This window comes from Rutidosis leptorrhynchoides, chromosome 11 (genome assembly GCF_046630445.1).
Source record: "Rutidosis leptorrhynchoides isolate AG116_Rl617_1_P2 chromosome 11, CSIRO_AGI_Rlap_v1, whole genome shotgun sequence".
NCBI lineage: Eukaryota > Viridiplantae > Streptophyta > Magnoliopsida > Asterales > Asteraceae > Rutidosis > Rutidosis leptorrhynchoides.
This window is the reverse complement of record NC_092343.1, coordinates 281,200,071-281,222,921: the sequence shown is the minus strand read 5'-3', so window position 1 is coordinate 281,222,921 and position 22,851 is coordinate 281,200,071. Positions and strand designations below refer to the sequence as shown.

At 33.8% G+C, this 22,851-nt stretch overlaps 2 protein-coding genes across 2 annotated transcripts; both read left to right on the top strand.

Annotated features, from left to right (window-relative positions):
* The first annotated feature begins 386 nt into the window (after window positions 1-386).
* On the top strand, window positions 387-1,438 carry LOC139875545 (uncharacterized). The gene is made up of 3 exons (XM_071862880.1): window positions 387-768; window positions 868-1,013; window positions 1,238-1,438. Exons 1-3 carry the CDS (start codon window positions 387-389, stop codon window positions 1,436-1,438), a joined length of 729 nt encoding a protein of 242 aa, XP_071718981.1.
* A 9-nt stretch (window positions 1,439-1,447) lies between these two features.
* Window positions 1,448-2,005, top strand: LOC139875544 (uncharacterized mitochondrial protein AtMg01250-like). Its single transcript, XM_071862879.1, has one exon. It carries the CDS (start codon window positions 1,448-1,450, stop codon window positions 2,003-2,005), a length of 558 nt encoding a protein of 185 aa, XP_071718980.1.
* Window positions 2,006-22,851: the final 20,846 nt, after the last annotated feature.

Below are 22,851 nucleotides of genomic sequence, written 5' to 3'. Positions count from 1 at the left end.
CACAATTCCATCAAGGTCGTGCCGATAGATTTAATGAGTTTATTTTAAAGAACAATTTAGTTAAAATTCCAATAAATGGGAGGAAATTCACAAGAATTAGAGATGATGGGTTGAAGTTTAGTAAACTTGATAGATTTTTGGTTACGGATAGCTTTATTAATCTTTGGGACGATCTCTCAGTTATTTCTTTGGATAGGAATCTCTCGGATCATTGTCCCTTGATTCTTAGAGATAAAGTTATCGACTACGGGCCGAAACCTTTCAAGGTCTTTGATGAGTGGTTTAATTGTTTAGGCGTAGGTGAGGTAATTCAAGATGCATGGTGTCAACCTATTCGTGGGACTCAAAAAGATTGTTTGTTTCGGGATAGACTTTAGAATGTCAAGATGGCTTTAAAGTCTTGGAGTCGCTCAAAGTTTGTTAATATAGAGAACGAAATAAAAGAGCTCCAAAAGGCAAGGGAATGGGAACTAAAAGCAGAAAGTCAACATCTTAGTGATTCGGATCGAGAAAAATGGTTAGAGTGTAGGCGAAGATGGGTTGAAAAGGATAAAGTTAAGACGGGTATGCTTAAACAAAAAGCACGAATTAAATGGGTTCTTGATGGAGACGAAAATTCGAAATTCTTTCATGCTTCGATTCGTAGGAGATATAATAAATGCAATTTCTGGGGTATCATGATTGATGGTGTCTGGGTGGATGAACCTTCCCGTTTTAAGGATTTTGTTTATAGTCATTTCTTGTCTCATTTCTCTTGTAACGATGCAGGTAAACTGAGACTAGTGGACAGCGTGTTCTGCAATGGGCCTGGGCACTTCGCTGGGCCTGGTTGTTTTTCTAGTGGGCCTGTACAAGGGCCTGTGTAAGGTGGTATTCGGGCTGTGCTATCTGACTCTCGAGCAGAAGCTGTTTCGGGGTATATTAGGATATCAGAGGATGAAGCAAGGGGTTTGGAGGAGGAATTTTCGGAAGAAGAAATTTGGGGTGCAATACATGAGTGTGCGAATAATAAGGTACCGGACCGAATGGATTCAATATCCGATTTTTCAAAAAATTTTGGTCTATAATTCGGGAGGACCTCGTAGAGGCAATCAATTGGTTTTGGCGTTCGGGAGAAATATCCGATGGTTGTAACGCTTCATTTATCACTCTCATCCCCAAAAAGGATGACCCGGTAAGTTTGAACGAGTACCGACCAATTAGCTTGATTGGTAGTTATTATAAGATTATCACGAAGTTGCTTTCATTAAGGATACGCAAGGTACTTCCAAACCTTGTTGGATTTGAACAAAGCGCTTTCCTTCGTGGGAGGAATATAATGGATGGTGCACTAATAGCGAATGAATCTTTTGAATATTTGAAAAACAAGCGCGTCAAGAGCATGATCTTTAAAGTCGATTTTGAAAAGGCATTTGATTGTCTTAGTTGGGAGTTTTAAGACGATATGATGAGGTTTATGGGATTTGGTGAGAAATGGAGGGGATGGATTAGGACTTGTTTGAGGATGGCTTCTATCTCGGTTCTTGATAATGGTTCTCCGACGAAAGAGTTTAAGATGGAGAGGGGTGTAAGGCAAGGCAATCCTCTTTCGCCCTTTCTTTTTATTATTGCGGTGGAGGGACTCAATTGGCTTACTAAGTCAGCGGTTGCGAAGAATCTTTTCAGCGGGGTGGAAATTGAGGATGCCAAAATTCCTATTTCTCATTTACAATACGCGGACGATACGGTCTTCTTTGGTACTTGGAGTTTAGATAACTTTGAAAATCTCATGAAACTTCTTAGGTGCTTTGAATTATGCTCCGGTCTTAAAGTCAACTACAATAAAAGTAATCTTTTTGGTGTGGGGGTCGATAAATATGAGGTTGAATCGATGGCGAACCTATTTGGATGTAATATTGGCTCCTTCCCGTTTACTTATCTTGGCTTGCCTATTGGTGCTAACATGAATAAATTTGAAAGTTGGAAACCGGTTGTTGATAAATTCGAGAAACGATTATCTAATTGAAAAGCCCGTACGATGTCATTCGGTGGACGTTTAACACTTGTTAATTCGGTTCTCAATAGTTGGCCATTGTATTACTTTTCACTCTTCCGTGCTCCGACTAGCGTGCTTAATAACTTGAGTGTGTGAGGAGAAAATTCTTTTGGGGTGGGACGGGTGACGCGTCTAAAATCTCGTGGGTCAAATGGGAAGATGTCATTCGTCCTCGGGCGGATGACGGTCTTAATTTTGGATCTCTCAAATGTAAAAATCTTGCATTAATCGGCAAGTGGTGGTGGAGGTTTCTTACCGAACCCACCTCCTTGTGGGTTAATGTTATCAAAGGTATTTATGGGGTTTCGGGGGCTTTGCATATGGGTGGGTTTATCTCTAATGCGTACTCTAACACTACTTGGAGTAAAATTGTGAAAACAGGGCTCGAGATCGATGGCTTAGGTGTGGACTTCTCCAAATCATTTTCAAAAGTCATCGGTAATCGGAGAGGCACTAATTTTTGGTAGGACGCATGGATTAAGGACATTTCTTTAAAAGACTTGTACAAAAGATTGGTGCGGTTAGAAACAAACGGGAAGGTGTCGGTTGCGGATAGAATTTTATGGGATGGTCATAAGTGTTCACCGAATTTGGGATGGTAGAGGTCGGTCACAGGAAGGACGAAAGGGGAACTAGAAGATTTGGAAAGGTTGATTTTGAACTTCACAATGGCACCGGAAAAAGAGGACTCTTGGACTTGGAACCTATGCGGGTCGGGTAAATTCACAACTAAATCTCTTACAAAGCAAATCAAGGCTAAGTGTTTTCCCCCGCATGCTTCTTGTATAATAACAAAAAAAAATGACTTTGTTCCAATTAAAGTGGGTGTTTTTGTATGGAGGGTAAGGAGGGGGAGACTTCCCGTGTTGTTTGAATTAGACAAGCGGGGGGTTGACCTTAATTCCGTCTTTTGCCCTTTATGCAATGATGTGGTTGAAACGGTTAGCCATGCTTTGTTCGAGTGCAAGATGGTTCGAGAAATTTGGGATAGAGTTTTTAAATGGTGGGGCATAGATTCGACACAACACAACATCGATAATATTCTAGGTGGGAACTCTTATTTGACTTGTTCGAGTATGGGCGAAAAGATTTGGTAAGCAATGGTGTGGACTAGCGTATATCTCATTCGAAAAAATAGAAATCAAAAGGTCTTCAAAGGATTGTGTTGGTCTTCGCTGGTTGCTCTTAATGACATTCAAGTAAAGAATTATGATTGGATCGCGAAAAGGAATAAAATCAAAAGTATCGAGTGGTTAGATTGGTTGCAAAATCCCAATCTCTTTGTTTTGTAATCACTATGCTTAGTTTTATTTTGCGTTATAACTAAGTTGTAAGTAGGAGGTGGCAAATGATGCCATCTTGGCATCCTTTGGGTCATCATCTTATTGTGAGAACTTTGTATATTTTGAGTTGATATAATATAATTTGCCATTCAAAAAGTAAAAAATGACGATAAATAAAATTGCGATAAATAAAATGTAATACGGAATTAACAGTTAGCTAGGAACAGTTAGCTAGGATTTTGTTAGCGTGGATTTTTAACAAAATTTCTCATAGTTAATTCGTTTGTTTCTAACAAATTTTATTTTGTTCAATGTTTTCTTCATTATGCCACTTGTTGGATTCTGATAGATCAAAATCCAAATATGAAATTGAATGAAAATGGTTATTTTGCGGTGAACGGATACGTATATCGGTGGTTGTAAATAGGATAGTAAATGACCGTTGAATTAGATTTGAAAGAATGTACATTGTACTTATTAATGTGAAATCTAAATATTCCTCGGGTATTACTTACCCGTTAAAATATTTTCACCATTAACAGTTTGTACGAAAGAATTTTTAATTACAATCTTTATGAAAATATATATACATATATATTTTCTTCAGATGTAATCATGGATTTAGTGAGTTAATATGATATTAATCTCATTTGCTTTTCCTTTGGAACAAGAATATATAATCTCTAAAACATTAGAGATTACACAATCGCCATGTCAAACGAAGATAAATGATTTAGAAAGTCATGTAGAATGATGATTATGCTCGAGGTACAGATTGTGATGTTGAGGCATGTGTTGTTGATGGTACGGGTGCTATTGCTGACGGTTCTGTTGATGTCGGTGATGTTGCTGAAGCTGGTAAATTTTGCACCATATTCTCCACATTGATTATTCGAGTGCGAAGTTCGTTGATTGCTTATATTATTCCGGGATGATTGTCGGTCAAAACGAGCGAATGAATAAGGTTTAGAATTTTAGATAGAATATAATCGTGGCGAGATACTCTGGAAATGAGAGAAAAAATAGTATCACGAACAGGTTCGCGGGTAAGTTCTTCAGGTTCTTCGCTAAGAGGTGAATTTGGTTGGTGGAAGGGATCGCCTTCTTCACGTCTCCATTGATTAAGTCAACTACGAACCCATCAGATGAATTGGGGATGGCTGATTGATTGATTCATTCTGGTGACGCTGCTTTCGGAGTTCGAGTGAAAATCCATATCGGAATAGTTGTCAGAATCCGAGGAACTTGAACTGTTTGCAGAATTTATCTTGCACGGTTAGATAAAGGATTTTCGATATTAAATGATTTTCAAATATTAGATGATATTCTAACTACATAGAATATCTATATATATAGTACTAAAGATTTCATAGACTATGGAGGAATTTACGAAATATGTCAGGCAAGTCTACAGTAACAGATACGCTAAGATATGAATTTTTGTCTATACACTATTCATGCAGTCAATGCAGTAAGATGTGTCTAGACTTAAGATGATAAGAAAGTGATTCCCTAAGAATGATAAGCAGGTAATTTTCGACACGAAATGATAAGCAAAACTTTTGACATGCAGACACGGTCGAAGTCCAGACCCACTAATGCATCTAAACAACTATCATTTAGACACACTAATGCAAGACCTGGTTCGCTAAGACCACCGCTCTGATACCACATGTAATCTTCAGTTGGGGACATCACACGTCCCACCCAGTGCCTTCCCAGCTAACTGCCTGGTGACCATGAGTGTACCTCAGATACTAATTTTAGGGCCTGCCTCTCGGCAATTGCCAACCCTCGTAAGGGATCGCAAGGAGTAGGAGCCAATGCTTCGCCACAGGTCAGAATGTGAGAACCTCCTTTACGACTAACCCGCCACACATGGACGCGGTTATACCAGCTCTGATACCACATGTCATACCCCGTCCTAATCCATCTGGACGAAGTTACCAACATCTGGTCCCATTGCGATGATCGACTCCAAGTAATGTCTTTAAAATGAGCAAATGCACAACAGAAGATTTCTTTCATACCTGAGAATAAACATGCTTTCAAGTGTCAACCAAAAGGTTGGTGAGTTCATTAGTTTATCATAATCGATCATTTCCATAATTTTAATAGACCACAAGATTTCATTTATTCAATAATCATACACTCGCAAGTGTTTAAAATTCATTCATATGGATTGAACACCTGGTAACCGACATTAACAAAATGCATCTAGAATATCCCCAAACATATAATCATCGAAGTACTAAAGCAGTTCAAATTCTCTGACTGGGGCGTGTCAAAACCCATAGATCTATCTTTAGGATTCACATCAATTGGTGTCAATTATAATAAACACCAATTCTTAGGCTACCAAGTTCAACAAGGGTGATATCCGGTATAACAATTCAACCATAGAATGTAGTTTTAAATTACTTGTGTCTATTTTGTCAAACATTTATAAAAGCGCATGTATTCTCAGTCCCAAAAATATATATTTCAAAAGCATTTAAAAAGGGAGCAAATGAAACTCACAATACTGTATTTCGTAGTAAAAATACATATGACGTCATTGAACAAGTGTAGGGTTGGCCTCGGATTCACGAACCTATATCAATTATTATATATCAAATAATATTAACACTAAACAAATATATATATTTTATAACTAATTAAGGTTAATATCTTTATATAAAATTTTGTTGTTACTTATAATACGTTATATGATATATAATTTAATTAATAGTTTATTAATTTAAATAATATTATATTAGTTAAAAGTTAATATTAAGTAATATTAGTATACTTGTAATAAATATATTTTTATATAAATTTCATTTGTTTGCAAAATAATAGTTATAATAATACTTAGAATAATAATTATAATTATAATAATAATAATAATGATAGTAAAAATAATATAGTTATTATAATACTAATAGTGATAATAATAATAAAGATAATAATAACAATAATGTTAAAAATAATGATAATAATAGTAATAATGATAATAATAATATTAATAATGATAATAATAATAGTGTTAATAATAAAAATAATAATTATATTATAATACTTATGATAATAACGATAAAATTAATAATAGTAACAATAATAATAACTCTTATAATAATAATAATAATAATAATAATAATAATAATAATAATAATAATAATAACGATGATAATAATAAAAATAATAATAATAATAATAATAATAATAATAATAATAATAATAATAATAATAATAATAATAATAATAATAATAATAATAATAATATTAATAATAATAATAATAATAATCTTAATAAGTAATAAGTAAACTACCTCAAAGAATAAGTTCCAAAAATAAGTACCCTTACCCGAGCTCGCGACCTCTCGCTCACCCAAAGACACCCCTAACCATTACACTATCTTCGTTTTTCTGTTTTAAACTGCACGAATATTTCTTTAACATATGTACCCGTTTTATCAAACTCATTATCATCAAACAATTATTATTATCATCATTGTTATCCTAATCATTATCATATTACCATTATCATCATCATCAACTTAACATCATCTAACCATTATCATTATCATCGATATCATCATCCTTTGTCACGTATTCCTTTCATCAGCAAACCACCATTCATTATCTTTTTTAAACATGTCGTTTGCGGATTCAAGATCAACATGAGTGTTAGATTTTTGGCTTAGGTGCTCGAATGGAAACAGGGTCGGTTTACTTGCCAGCCCAACAAAGTCCATATAGCATATTCATTTAAAACATGAATGGCCCAAGTGGCCCGATAATTAACTATAGATCATGGCAAAAAAACATGTGTTAAATTTAATTGATCGTGATATTAGTGGGGGTGGGGTCATCTGCAAACGTATCATCATCATTCCATTACTTCTGTTTCTTCCTTCTTCATCGTTACATATCATCACCATCGTTGTATAACCAAAACAGAAAATGCAGCAGCGGCAACACTAACAGCTCATCATCATCATCATATCATTGTACTGTTCATCGTCTTCTTTGCTTGCCAAAATAGAAGCGTACTGCAGCTGTTCATCATTATGATCATTGTATCATCGTTGTTGGTCTTTAGATGGAACAGAATATAGTAGCAACATAGTGGTGTTTTACGGTGGTTTCATCGTGAGCGAAAAACAGAAAAACAAGCAGTAGCAAAAAGCTGTAAAAACAGAAAATAAGTAGCGGTTATGTTCTTGATAATGAAAAATGTGGATTAAGATGGTGTTGGGTGGTTACCGGAGGTGATTGTAGGATGGCGGGTGGTGGCTGTCGTGATGACTCGAGTAATTGGGAAGCAACGAGTATGCAGTTTGTGATGGTGGTGTTGGTTTGAAGAACAGTGACTTGGAACAGCTTATATGGCAGCAACAGAATGCGTACATCAGAAACCTATCAAGGTACATCAGTAGTTTGAAAACAATTTGTAGGTGGTGTGGTGTTTCCACGAAGATTTGCAGGTTTATGTTGAGGTTGGTGTCGTCTAGAATCAAAACCGAAACTTGAGTTTATAGGTGGGGTTCATGGTGGAGATGGCCGGTGGTTATGGTTTTGTGTTAGAGTGCGTCTAAGGCTTGTGTAAGAATATATATATTTTATATATAATCATGTGTATATAGAAGATATATAATATAGAAACAAAATATATAGCAAGTGGTGTGTGATAATGCACGTATGAATGTATATCTATATGATTAGATGGTGGGACAACAAAGACAAAAACAGTATTCAATGATATTAAGTCTTGGTTCACGGATCCATTTTCAGTAGAAATATATATTTAATAATAGTAAATGTGTGATTAAGTAGCCGTCGTCTTTCACGGACTGAAATTCGTGCTCCGTTGTTAAATAGTGGCAGATAAAAGTGTTCAGAAGAATCCCATATTTTTAAATTATCTATATCTATTTATTTTGGTCATTATGGTATAAAATTCAATCATTAACTATTAAACAAAAATTACATCAACTGCCCCTCTCATTTATGGGTGAAATATAAATAGTTCTAAAATTTAGCAAACAGCTCCTAAATACAATTTTAATAAGCCTAAAATTTATAGAATCCATTTTCGGATCACCGTTTATTTTTAAAATAATATTAGTTCGTATTTTACTCATGTAATATCCATAGAATGGCAATTGAGTGTAACAATCGTTTACTGAATAGATTCAAAATCACAAAATATATATTTAATATACTTTATATATATATATATATATATATATATATATATATATATATATATATATATATATATATATATATATATATATATATATATGTTTTTAAATAATAATTATCATAATATCATTTTTATTTTATTTTACGTAATTACTTTTAATAAGAACAACATATAATATTTCAAATTATATTTCAAATTAATATATATATATACACCCATATCTATCTACAATTAAAGGTTCGTGAATTGTCGGGAGTAGTCGAAAGTCAAATGAATATATGAAACAGTTTAAACTTGTTGAGACTCAACCTTTCTGACTTTTCTTATCGTGTCGGAATCATATAAAGATTTAGTTTAAATTTGGTCGGAAATTTCCGGGTCGTCAAAGACTGTCGGTAATGGAGTTGGAATTGGAGTAGGTGCAGACACTTCTGGTTCATTCTGTAAGTCAAATAGCATTTGTAACTCTACTTCATTCTCCGTCTGATCTGGAGCAAGATTGAATGATTCAATCAAATCATCATAGTTATAAATCCAAGGATGACTCTTAGGATCACTCTTCATTCGATTCCTTTGGACGTCAACTTCAGACCATTCTTCAACACATCTTGTTTCATTGTTGAACACTCGCTTGTTAGGAGAACTATACCTGAGAAATACTCCAGTAACCACTTTAGAATCAAACTTACTTCCTGGTTTTCTTTTCAAGATGGTACACAGTGCACCAAATAGTTCTAGATGCTTCAAAGATGGTTTTCTCCCATGTAATAACTCATAGCAAGTTTTACCCAGTCGTTTAACAGTCAGAACTCAATTCATAGTGTAACAAGCATTTGCAACAGCTTCACTCCAAAAATGAACAGGTAACGATGAATCTGCCAGCATTGTTCTAGTTGTTTCGATCAATACCCTATTCTTTCTTTCAGCAACACCATTCATCTGAGGAGCGTATGCAGAACTGAACTGCATATTGATACCTTTTTCAATAAAAACCCTGCAAGATACTGATTGAATTTTGTACCGTTGTCGCAACGAATCTTTCTTACCTTTAGATTAAAACATGTCTCTAATCGATTGATTAGCACTTTCAAATTCTCAAAAGTATCGGAATTCTCTTTCAAAAACATTACCCAAGAAAATATTGAATAATCATCATTTACAACCAGACAATACTTACTTCCATCAATGCTTTTAAAACGAATTGGACCGAAAAGATCCATATGTAACAATTCAAGTGGAGCATAGATTGGATTATACTTCACCAGCTTATGAACTTTCTTGCTCTGCTTACCCTTCTTACACGAAACACATATTCCTGGAATCTGAAAGGATCGAAGATCAACACCTTCTACAAGATTGTTGTGGACATGGTGATTCATTTTTCGAAAACTTAAATGACCCATGCGTTTGTGCCATGTAATAGAATCTTGTTCAGTCGCTTTAGAAACAAAAGCTTGATGATGTTCAGTAGTTGAAGTAGCAACATTCATATCAAGCATGTATAAATTAGCTTGTCTAGGAGCCTTCATCAAAATCATTTCTGGAGGAATCACAAACTCTGGCTTCAAAATGTAGCTAAACTCGTTATCAAATGCTACCTTGAAAGATTTTTCATAGATTTGTGAAACCGACGACAAATGTTTGCAAGCTCTTGACAATAGTTCACTTTATCAAAACTAACTTTCTCGTTCTTCAATAAACCTTGAACTGAAATGTGACCTCCTTTATCTTCGGCAAATGCAACATAACCTCCCTTAATTAGGTGTACATCTGAAAGAAGAGATAGCTGTCCAGTCATATGTCTCGAAGCGCCGCTATCCACTATCCAGGTGTTGTTTGCAGGTACCCTGGTTCCCTGCATATCACATTAAGAATATTAATTGATAATGGGAACCCACGCCTGGATGGTAGTAGGTTGTCCATTAACACCCATAGCTTGAAATTCCATCCATTTCCCGTTTGAGTCCGGTGGAATCTCATCATTTGAAACCATAAACTTAGACAGTTTAGAAGTAGCAATATTGCTCTTCTGGTTTTTCACATTTTGCTCATCTTCGGAGCAACTCATTTGTGGCCTATTACGAGAAAAGTATTTTCGACGACTAGCTTTTTGTGAGGGTGATCGTGCCTTTGGTTCAAAATGTTTTTCTTGATTACGAAACCCTGTCACATTTTCCTCAAAACTTCTCTTTGGAATTTTACCTTTCACAGGTGACATATATCTATTTAAATTCTTTCTCTTAAGATCTCCATAAACAACATTTGTATTAAACCTCTTATCATGACGTTCATTACTTACTGGTGAGTTTGTTCTATGAGCATAAGATGATCTAAAATTATCATGTGACAAGTCAATCTTATGTCTAGTAGAATGAACTCTTCTAGGACAATAAGCAGCAATATGTCCAAAGACAGCATAATTAAAACATTGACAAAACTCCCTATGTCCTCTAAATTCATACACGTTATTAGAGTTTGAAGATGAAGGATCTTGTTTTCTTACGAACACAGGAGAAACATTTGGTTTATCCTTTGAAACGGTCTTAGGGGTAATAGGAGGGACAGGTCTGTCAGCAAATCTAGGATTTCTTAAAATTTTAACAGGACCTTTTGGTGTTTTAACCCTACTTGTCTTAGAGTTATCTCCTAAACCAGTTTTCCTATCTTCCTCATGATCTAGAGCACCTTCAGCAGTATCATCAGAAGTTGTATTCTTAGTTGAACTACATTTTTTATTCTTTTCAACGTAATCTTCATAACTAGGAGGAATACAGTCTTCTGGTCGACCGTCAACTACGTTTGCGTCAACAAATGTGTTCTGAAAAGGAGGAGATGCAGATTTATATCCAATACCCTTGCCCTTTGATAATGCTAAAAACGAACATATATTTCATAGCATTATCCCTCAAGAAAGACAAGCTTTTAGTTGCAATTGTTCTATTTACAAGTGATATTCGTTTAAATAATAAAAGGTGAAGACAAAAGACAGATTCGACGAATTGAAGACGCAAACGACCAAAAAGCTCAAAAGTACAAAATACAATCAAAGTGGTTCAAATTATTGGTGAGAAACGTCTCAAAATTACAAGTGTACAAGACGCGAAACGCAAAATACAAGATATTAAATTGTACGCAAGGACGTTCGAAAATCCGGAACCGGGACCAGAGTCAACTCTCAACGCTCGACGCAACGGACTAAAAATTACAAGTCAACTATGCACATAAATATAATATAATATTTAAATAATTCTTAAAATTATTTATATATTATATTTATTTATTAAAACGTCGGCAAATAAACAAACAAAGACCTGTGAGCTGGAAAAGCAGGCCATGCGATCGCATGGCCTGGAAGTGTTAAATCCATGCGATCGCATGGCAGTAGGTAGTTGGCCACATGCCTATAACCTGGTGTATTCATTAAAAAAAGTATTAGAACCTTGTTACAATTCGAATCCCCAATTAGTTGGAATATTTGACTTCGGGAATAAGAATAATTTGACGAAGACTCTCGCACTTTATGATTATGACTGATGGACTGTTATGGACAAATCCGTATGGACATATTGAATAATCCAGGACAAAGAACAATTAACCCATGGTAATAAACTAAAAACAACACGTCGAACATCATGATTATGGAAGTTTAAATAAGCATAATTCCTTTATTTCATATTTAATTTCCTTTATATTATATTTAATTGCACTTTTAATTACCGTTATTTTATTTATCGCATTTTTATTTAACGCAATTTCATTATCATTATTTACTTTAAGCTTTAAATTAAGTTATATTTATTTTTAATATTTTACATTAGGTTTTAACTGCGACTAAAGTTTTAAAATCGATAAACCGGTCATTAAACGGTAAAAACTCCCTTTTATAATAATAATAATACTTATATATATTTTTGTATTTTTACAATTATAAGTTAAAAATATAGCGTTAAACTTGGCTAGAGTTCCATATGGACGAACCGGACTTACTAAAAACTACACTACTGTACGATTAGGTACACTGCCTATAAGTGTTGTAGCAAGGTTTAGTTATATCCACTATTTAAATAAATAAATAACTTGTGTAAAATTGTATTGTATTTAATAGTATTTTCTTGCAAAAATTAATAGTATTTTATACCCCTTCGCTTTAACATCAAGTATTTTTGGCGCCGCTGCCGGGGACACCAAAATGCCGAAAGCGCAACGCTATAAATTTTTTTTATTAAGTTCTTTGTATAAAAAAAATATACGTTTTAAATATTAAAAATTCAAAAATATAAAAAGAAAAACAAAATTTATATATTTTTAAGAGACTGTTAAATATATAAGTTTTATAAAGTTTCTTTATTTTTATTTATTTTAGTTTGTAAAAATATAATTTTATATAAATATTTTTATATAAATATATAAAACAGAAATATATATATATATATATATATATATATATATATATATATATATAAGAACTCGGCCCGATCACTGTTGAAACCCAATATCCTGGCCCGAAAATCTACCCCATGCGACCGCATGGAAATTTAACTATCAAACCATGCAATCGCATGGCTTGATTTGACCTGTCTGATACCTCAGGCGACCAGATTACGGAGTAATAATAATTATTATTATTATTTAACTAAAACCCTAATTAGGGTTATATTTAATATTTATTTAGTTTTTAAGTTTAATTAGTTTTTATTAATATATAAAATTAATACTTTTATAAAATAAATAATATAAAAATAATATTTTTATAAAAATTGTACTTTTTACAACTTTAAGTTTATTTTTATATTTTGTATCTTTTTATTCGTTTTAGCGTAATATTTGTATTTTTCGCTCGTATTTACTTTTAAGTCATAGTTTTTGCCATAGTTATTTTTATTTCTAGATTTTTAGGCTTTGCCGTAAAATCCATTAAGTGCTTTTTCTTTAAACTAAGATTTAGGTGCTTTAGAATTTTGCGACGCCATTTTTTTAGTACCTTTTTAAGTTATTGCCATTTGGGATATAGTATTTCTTTTAAGCTTTAATATCTTTAGACACAACTTTTAATTCTTAGTTTTTTATTCCTTTTTAAGTTTCGACGCGCTACTTCTTATTTTTATTTTTCGACGACTATTATTTTTCGACCTTTTATTTTTCGACGTTTTTCGACGCGCTCCTTTTCTTTCTTATTTTCCGCCACTCTAGTTTTTACAATATAGAACTTTCTATTTCTTCTCTAAATTTCTTTAAATTTCAACGAAAAAATTATTTTAAGTGGTTAAATTGATAGACATCCTAAATTTTCTGCTTCGTAGTAATAGTTGAATTTGTTAGTGGCTGAGTTGTGAACTTCTGATTTAAAGGGTTCTGGCTCCCTGCTGCACCTATTGGCTATTCGAAACGTGGGCAAAAGAAGAAAAGTCTATTAATTTGATAACTTATATAATTTTTATTTTTATAACTAATAGGATATTCAGTGAATGCACCGAGCAAAACGTTCACCACCTTTTGTACGTTCACCACCTGTAACTCGATCAAGACATCTAGCAAATATTGTCGCCGTTGATTTTTCTTTAGAATCGCCATCCAGTCAACCAAGTACTCCAATTCAAATTTCTGATAATCCATTTTTTGAACCCGACCTCACAATTAAGAATCCGAAGGATATTCAGGGACAATTCAGAGATCCTGAACCATTAATCTTTCCTCCGGAACCACCAATCATTCAAACGGAGATTGTCGAGGAAACAACCATTAAATCAGAATCCTATAGTGATTCAGATTCAACAAATTTAATCATGGAAAATCTGGAACCTCTAAGTATGAAAGACCGAATGAGAGCTAAACACACTGGCCAAGGTCACGCAATTACTCAACCAGACATTAATGCACCAGATTATGAAATCAAAGGACAAATCCTACACATGGTAACTAATCAATGCCAATTTAGTGGTGCACCGAAGGAAGATCCAAATGAACATCTTCGTACCTTTAATAGGATCTGTACACTATTTAAAATCCGAGAAGTGGAGGATGATCAGATATATCTCATGTTATTTCCCTGGACTTTAAAGGGAGAAGCCAAAGATTGGTTAGAATCGTTACCTGAAGGGGCGATTGATACATGGGACGTTTTAGTTAAAAAATTTCTTAAACAATTCTTTCCGGCATCTAAAGCTGTAAGACTTCAAGGAGAAATTGTTACGTTCACGCAAAATCCAAATGAAACTCTATATGAAGCGTGGACAAGATTTGAAAAGTTATTAAGAGGATGTCCGCAACATGGTTTAGACACTTGTCAAATAGTACAAATATTCTACCAAGGATGCGACATCACTACAAGAAAAGATATCGATATAGCAGCTGGTGGTTCCATTATGAAGAAAACCGCAACTGATGCTTATAAAATTATTGATAACACTGCTTCCTACTCACATGAGTGGCACCAAGAAAAAGATATCGTTATATCATCTAAAGCAGCTAGAGCCGATTCTAGCCATGACTTCGATTCCATTTCTGCAAAGATAGATGCTGTCGAGAGACGAATGGAAAAGATGACTAAAGATATCCACTCAATACGAATTAGTTGTGAACAGTGTAGAGGACCACATTTGACAAAAGATTGTCTCAGTATTGAACTAACAATGGAATAAAGAGAGAATGTTTCATACATAAACCAAAGGCCTGGAAATAATTATCAGAATAATTATCAGCTGCCAAGGCGAATCTACAATCAAAATCAGAACTATAACCGAAATATTCCATACAGCAACCAACAAGGTCCTAGTAATCAACAAGCATCCAATAATACTTATAATCAGCAAAGACCTATTTTTCAAAACAAACCACCACAAACAGATGATAAAAAGCCAAATTTAGAAGACATGATGTCAAAGCTAGTTGAATCTCAAACGCAATTTTTCACATCTCAGAAACAAACCAATGAACAAAATGCTTAAGCATTTAGAAATCAACAAGCTTCGATTCAAAATTTGAAACAAGAAGTGAGCAACCTAGCAAGGTTAATAGGTGAAAGAAAACTGGGAAGTCTACCTAGCGATACAAATGCTAACCCCCGGAATGAAGCAGCTAAAGCTATTACCACAAGAAGTGGAATTACAATTAAACCACCTGAAATACCGGTAATTTCTGATGAAGCTATTCCTACTCCACAAGAACCACAATCTGAGCAAGATAAGGAAACAAAATCGGTAGTTGAAAAGGTTAATGAAGATAACACAGTTAAAGCTAAACCTTATGTTAAACCATACCAACCGCCACTTCCTTACCCGAGTAAAATGAGAAAAGAGAGACTTGAAGCCGAGCAATCCAAATTCTTGGATATGTTTAAACAGATAAATGTAAATCTTCCTTTCATTGATGTGATTTCAGGAATGCCTAGATATGCTAAATTTCTAAAAGATCTAATCACAAATAAAAAGAAAATGGAAGAACTCTCGGCTGTTACAATGAATGCTAATTGTTCTGCATTGCTGTTGAATAAGATACCAGAAAAACTTTCAGATCCAGGAAGTTTCACAATTCCATGTTTTCTAGGTAGTCTTAGTTCAATAGAAGCATTGGCAGATTTAGGTGCTAGTATAAATTTAATGCCGTATTCACTATACGCTAAACTAGACCTTGGAGAACTGAAACCAACACGAATAAGCATACAACTAGCCGATCGATTAATAAAATATCCTAGAGGGATAATGGAGAACATGCTAGTTAAAGTTGGTACTTTAGTATTTCCAGTAGATTTTGTTATTTTGGACATGGAAGAAGATTCTCGAGTTCCTCTCATATTAGGAAGACCATTCTTAAACACGGCTAAAGCAATAATAGACGTGTTTGGTAAGAAACTGACCCTAAGTATAGAGGACGAGAGTGTCACCTTTTCAGTTGATAGAGCCATGCAACAACCGCAATCTGCAGATGATACATGTTATTATATTCAAACTATAGATTCACATGCAGAATTGTTAGAAGAATTTCCAGAATTACAAGGAACAGGAGAATGTTCTTTAGGAGAAGGAACTGAACCAATTGATGAAACTGAAATGTTAGCTACACTTATGGCTAATGGATATGAACCAACAACAGAAGAAATTCAAATGCTAAAAGAGGAAGACAGATATCGATATAAATCATCGATAGAAGAACCACCGACATTAGAGTTAAAGCCATTTCCAAACCATTTGGAATACGCTTATTTACATGGTGAATCTGAATTACCTGTAATAATATCGTCTTCTCTTACTGAAAATGAAAAATCTCAACTCATTACTGTGCTAAAAGCTCATAAACCAGCTATTGCATGGAAGATTCATGACATTAAAGGAATAAGTCCTTCGTATTACACACATAAAATCCTTATGGAAGAAGGTCATAAAACGTATGTGCAATGCCAACGAAGACTAAATCCAAACATATAAGATGTTGTTAAGAAATAAATTATTAAACTGCTAGATGCAGGTTTAATTTATCCAATCTCTGATAGTCCATAGGTAAGCCCAGTTCAATGCGTACCTAAGAAAGGTGGCATGACTGTCATCACAAATGAGAAAAATGAGCTTATTCCTACTAGGACTGCAACAGGATGGCGTGTTTGTATTGATTATAGAAAATTAAATGACGCCACCGGAAAATAACACTTTCCCTTACCTTTCATTGATCAAATGTTGGAAAGATTAGCCGGAAACAGTTACTATTGTTTTCTTGACGGTTTCTCAGGATACTTTCAAATTCCAATAGCACCCGAGGACCAAGAGAAAAACACATTCACGTGCCCTTATGGTACTTTTGCTTACAAATGCATGCCATTTGGACTTTGCAATGCCCCTGCAACCTTTCAAAGGTGCATGATGGGGATTTTTCACGACATGATAGAAGAATGCATGGAAGTTTTCATGGATGACTTTTCAGTCTTCGGTGATACATTTGAATCATGTCTAGTTAATCTTGAACGAATGCTTATTAGATACGAACAATCAAATCTAGTTCTTAATTGGGAGAAATGCCATTTGATGGTTAAAGAAGGCATCGTTCTTGGACATAAAATTTCAAAGGAAGGAATTGAAGTGGATAGAGCTAAAGTAGATGTAATTGCTAAACTTTCACATCCCACCAATATTAGAGGAGTTAGGAGTTTTCTAGGGCATCCCAGTTTTTACCGACGTTTCATAAAAGATTTTTCTAAAATTGCCACTCCTATGAATAAACTCCTAGAAAAGGATGCTCCATTCATCTTTTTAGAAGAATGTATCAAATCTTTTAATATTCTTAAAGAAAAACTCACTAATGCACCGATCATGATAACTCCAAATTGGAATCTACCATTTGAACTTATGTGCGATGCAAGTGATTTTGCAATGGGAGCCGTTTTAGGATAAAGGATTGAAAAACGATTTCAACCTATTTATTATGCTAGTAAGATGTTACAAGGAGCACAAATGAATTACACAACTACTGAAAAAGAACTCCTTGCTATTGTCTTTTCTTTTGACAAATTTCGTTCATATCTCGTTCTAGTAAAAATGGTGGTCTATACTGACCATTCTGCTCTAAGATACCTATTTTCAAAACAAGATGCTAAACCAAGATTAATCCATTGGATCTTACTCTTACAAGAGTTCGATATTGAAATCCGAGACAAAAAGGGAGCAAAAAATCTCGCAGCTGATCATCTTTCTCGTCTTGAAAATTCCGAATTAGAAGTTCTAAATGAATCCGCCATACAAGACAACTTTCCTGATAAATATCTATTGAAGATAGATTATAATTAAATTCCATGGTTTGCAGACTATGCAAACTATTTAGTATATGGATTCCTTGAAAAAGGATTGTCGTACCAAAAACGAAAGAAATTCTTTAGTGATATAAAACACTATTTCTGGGAAGATCCACATTTGTTTAAAAGTTGTCCCGATGGAATAATACGCCGATGTGTATTCGGAGATGAAGCTAGTCAAATCTTAAACCATTGTCACACAGGACCAATAGGAGGGCATTATGTGTAGTGACCCGAACTTTTCCATGTTTATATACATAATAAATGAACTTTTCCAAGTTGACCGGTGATTCACGAACGTTAAAACTTGTAAAAACTATATGATGACATATATATGGATATATATATAGTTAACATGATATTATGATAAGTAAACATATCATTAAGTATATTAACAATGAACTACATATGTAAAAGCAAGACTACTAACTTAATAATTTTGAAACGAGACATATATGTAACGATTATCATTGTAACGACATTTAATGTATATATATCATATTAAGAGATATTCATACATCATAATATCATGATAATATAATAATTTAAAATCTAATTTGATATTATAAACATTGGGTTAACAACATTTAACAAGATCGTTAACCTAAAGGTTTCAAAATAACACTTACATGTAACGACTAACGATGACTTAACGACTCAGTTAAAATGTATATACATATAGTGTTTTAATATGTATTCATACACATTTGAAAGACTTCAAGACACTTATCAAAATACTTCTACTTAACAAAAATGCTTACAATTACATCCTCGTTCAGTTTCATCAACAATTCTACTCGTATGCACCCGTATTGGTACTCGTACAATACAAAGCTTTTAGATGTATGTACTATTGGTATATACACTCCAATGATCAGCTCTTAGTAGCCCATGTGAGTCACCTAACACATGTGAGAACCATCATTTGGCAACTAGCATGAAATGTCTCATAAAATTACAAAAATATGAGTAATCATTCATGACTTATTTACATGAAAACAAAATTACATATCCTTTATATCTAATCCATACACCAACGACCAAAAACACCTAAAAACACTTTCATTCTTCAATTTTCTTCATCTAATTGATCTCTCTCAAGTTCTATCTTCAAGTTCTAAGTGTTCTTCATAAATTCTACAAGTTCTAGTTTCATAAAATCAAGAATACTTCCAAGTTTGCTAGCTTACTTCCAAACTTGTAGAGTGATCATCCAACCTCAAGAAATCTTTCTTATTTACAGTAAGATATCTTTCTAATATAAGGTAATACTCATATTCAAACTTTGATTCAATTTCTATAACTATAACAATCTTATTTCGAGTGGAAATCTTACTTGAACTTGTTTTCGTGTCATGATTCTACTTCAAGAACTTTCAAGCCATCCAAGATCCTTTGAAGCTAGATCCATTTGTCTCTTTTTCAGTAGGTTTATCCACAAAACTTGAGGTAGTAATGATGTTCATAACATCATTCGATTCAAACATATAAAGCTATCTTATTCGAAGGTTTAAACTTGAAATCACTAGAACATAGTTTAGTTAATTCTAAACTTGTTCGCAAACAAAAGTTAATCCTTCAAACTTGACTTTTAAAATCAACTAAACACATGTTCTATATCTATATGATATGCTAACTTAATGATTTAAAACCTGGAAACACGAAAAACACCGTAAAACTGGACATACGCCGTCGTAGTAACACCGCGGGCTGTTTTGAGTTTGATAATTAAAAACTATGATAAACTTTGATTTAAAAGTTGTTCTTCTGGTAAAATAATTTATATATTATATCGACCCATGTATATATATTATTTGGAACAACCATAGACACTCTATATGCAGTAATGTTGGAGTTAGCTATACAGGGTTGAGGTTGATTCCAAAAATATATATACTTTGAGTTGTGATCTAGCCTGAGACACGTATACACTGGGTCGTGGATTGATTCAAGATAATATATATCGATTTATTTCTGTACATCTAACTGTGGACAACTAGTTGTAGGTTACTAACGAAGACAGCTGACTTAATAAACTTAAAACATCAAAATGTTTTAAAAGTGTTGTAAATATATTTTGAACATACTTTGATATATATGTACATATTTGTTATAGGTTCGTGAATCGACCAGTGGCCAAGTCTTACTTCCCGACGAAGTAAAAATCTGTGAAAGTGAGTTATAGTTCCACTTTTAAAATCTAATATTTTTGGAATGAGAATACATGCAGGTTTTATAAATGATTTACAAAATAGACACAAGTACGTGAAACTACATTCTATGGTTGAATTATCAAAATCGAATATGCCCCTTTTTATTAAGTCTGGTAATCTAAGAATTAGGGAACAGACACCCTAATTGATGCGAATCCTAAAGATAGATCTATTGGGCCTAACAAAATCCATCCAAAGTACTGGATGCTTTATTACTTCAAAATTTATATCATATCCGAAGGGTGTCCCGGAATGATGGGGATATTCTTACATATGCATCTTGTTAATGTCGGTTACCAGGTGTTCACCATATGAATGATTTTTATCTCTATGTATGGGATGTGTATTGAAATATGAAATCTTGTGGTCTATTGTTACGATTTGATATATATAGGTTAAACCTATAACTCACCAACATTTTTGTTGACGTTTAAAGCATGTTTATTCTCAGGTGAATATTAAGAGCTTCCGATGTTGCATACTAAAATAAGGACAAGATTTGAAGTCCATGTTTGTATGATATTGTGTAAAAACTGCATTCAAGAAACATATGTCGATGTAATATATTTCTATTGTAAACCATTATGTAATGGTCGTGTGTAATCAGTATATTTTAGATTATCATTATTTGATAATCTACGTAATGTTTTTTTTAAAACCTTTATTGATAAAATAAAGGTTATGGTTGTTTTAAAAATGAATACAGTCTTTGAAAAACGTCTCATATAGAGGTCAAAACCTCGCAACGAAATCAATTAATATGGAACGTTTATAATCAATATGAACGGGACATTTCAGTTGGTATCCGAGCGTTGGTCTTAGAGAACCAGAATTTTTCATTAGTGTGTCTTATCAAGTTTGTTAGGATGCATTAGTGACTCTAGACTTCGACCGTGTTTAATTGAAAAATGATTGCTTAACAAATTTTGTTGGAAACTATATATTTTTAACATGTGAATATTATGTGATATATTAATTTTTTAACGTGTTTGATATTATGTGATAGATGTCTACCTCTAGAACAAGTCCCATTGACTCACCTAATAATAATGAAGAGTCAAATGTAAATTGGAATGATTCGTGGACTGATTCACAAGTTCCTGAAGAGGAACCGGAAGAAGAATCAGAACCGGAAGAAGAATCGGAACCGGAAGAAGAAATAGAACCAGTGGGGGAAATAATAAAACGGTTAAGTAGAAGAAAATCCTCAACCAACCGACCAAAGTTAATTATGGTCAATGGTGTTTTCGCCAAGGAAGCAAAGTATTGGGAGGATTACCAATTCTCCGATGAATCGGATCCCGACAAGGATTCCGATGATGTTATAGAAATTACCCCAACACAATTTAATAAGGCAAAAGAGAACAATAAGGGAAAGGGCATAAAATAGAGAATTTTGATTCCAAACCCGATGAACTTTATATGTATCGTCAACACCCGTATTTCTTAAGTTGTGACAGAAACCCGGGAACCTCTAAACCACCAGGTTTTTCTAAACCAATGTGGAAAACGACGGCTCGTATTAGGGGAACATCATATATCCCTAGAAACTTGGCAAAATGAACCAAAACTGAAGAAGAAGAAACGAGCGAGTTGGAATAAGATAGTTGTATTCGTGTGGTGTAATATATGTAATATAGTATGCTTATGCTTTATGATATATGTAAAAATTGCTTGTATTAATAAGTATTTTTTTTTATGAATCTAACTCTTGTCTATTTTACAGCATAAAGACACAAAATGGATAGACAACCCAATATTTTAAGAGACCTACCCGGAGACATGATTGATGAAATCTTGTCTAGAGTCGGTCAGAATTCCTCGGCACAACTATTTAAGGCGAGATCAGTTTGTAAGACATTCGAAGAACGTTCCAAGAATGCCTTGGTTTATAAAAGGCTTTCGTTCGAAAGATGGGGGATATCACATTGGGAAATCCATAAGTTACGATGTGTTTACTTTGACGCATATATTGCGGGGAACCCAAATGCTATTTTACACAATGGGTTAAGAAATTATTTTGACTCAATATATCCGAATATAGGACTTCGTGATTTAGAAAAAGCGGCTAACATGCAACATAAAGAAGCATGTTATGCTTACGGGTTAGTAATGTTCGCTTCTCACCAAAGTGAGAACAAGAACATCGGGCTACAACTATTAAACAAAACATTCCCACAAGTGACGGAGTCAGTAATTGGGGTAAGAAATGAGGTTTTTAGGTTATTACGAGACTGTTGACCATTAAGAAACCCTCATCCTTTTGACGACATTACAACATGCTGCCTAGCTAATGGTCATAACGGTTATTTTCCACAAGACCAAGGACGGGAAGTCGTCTTAGTAAAACAATA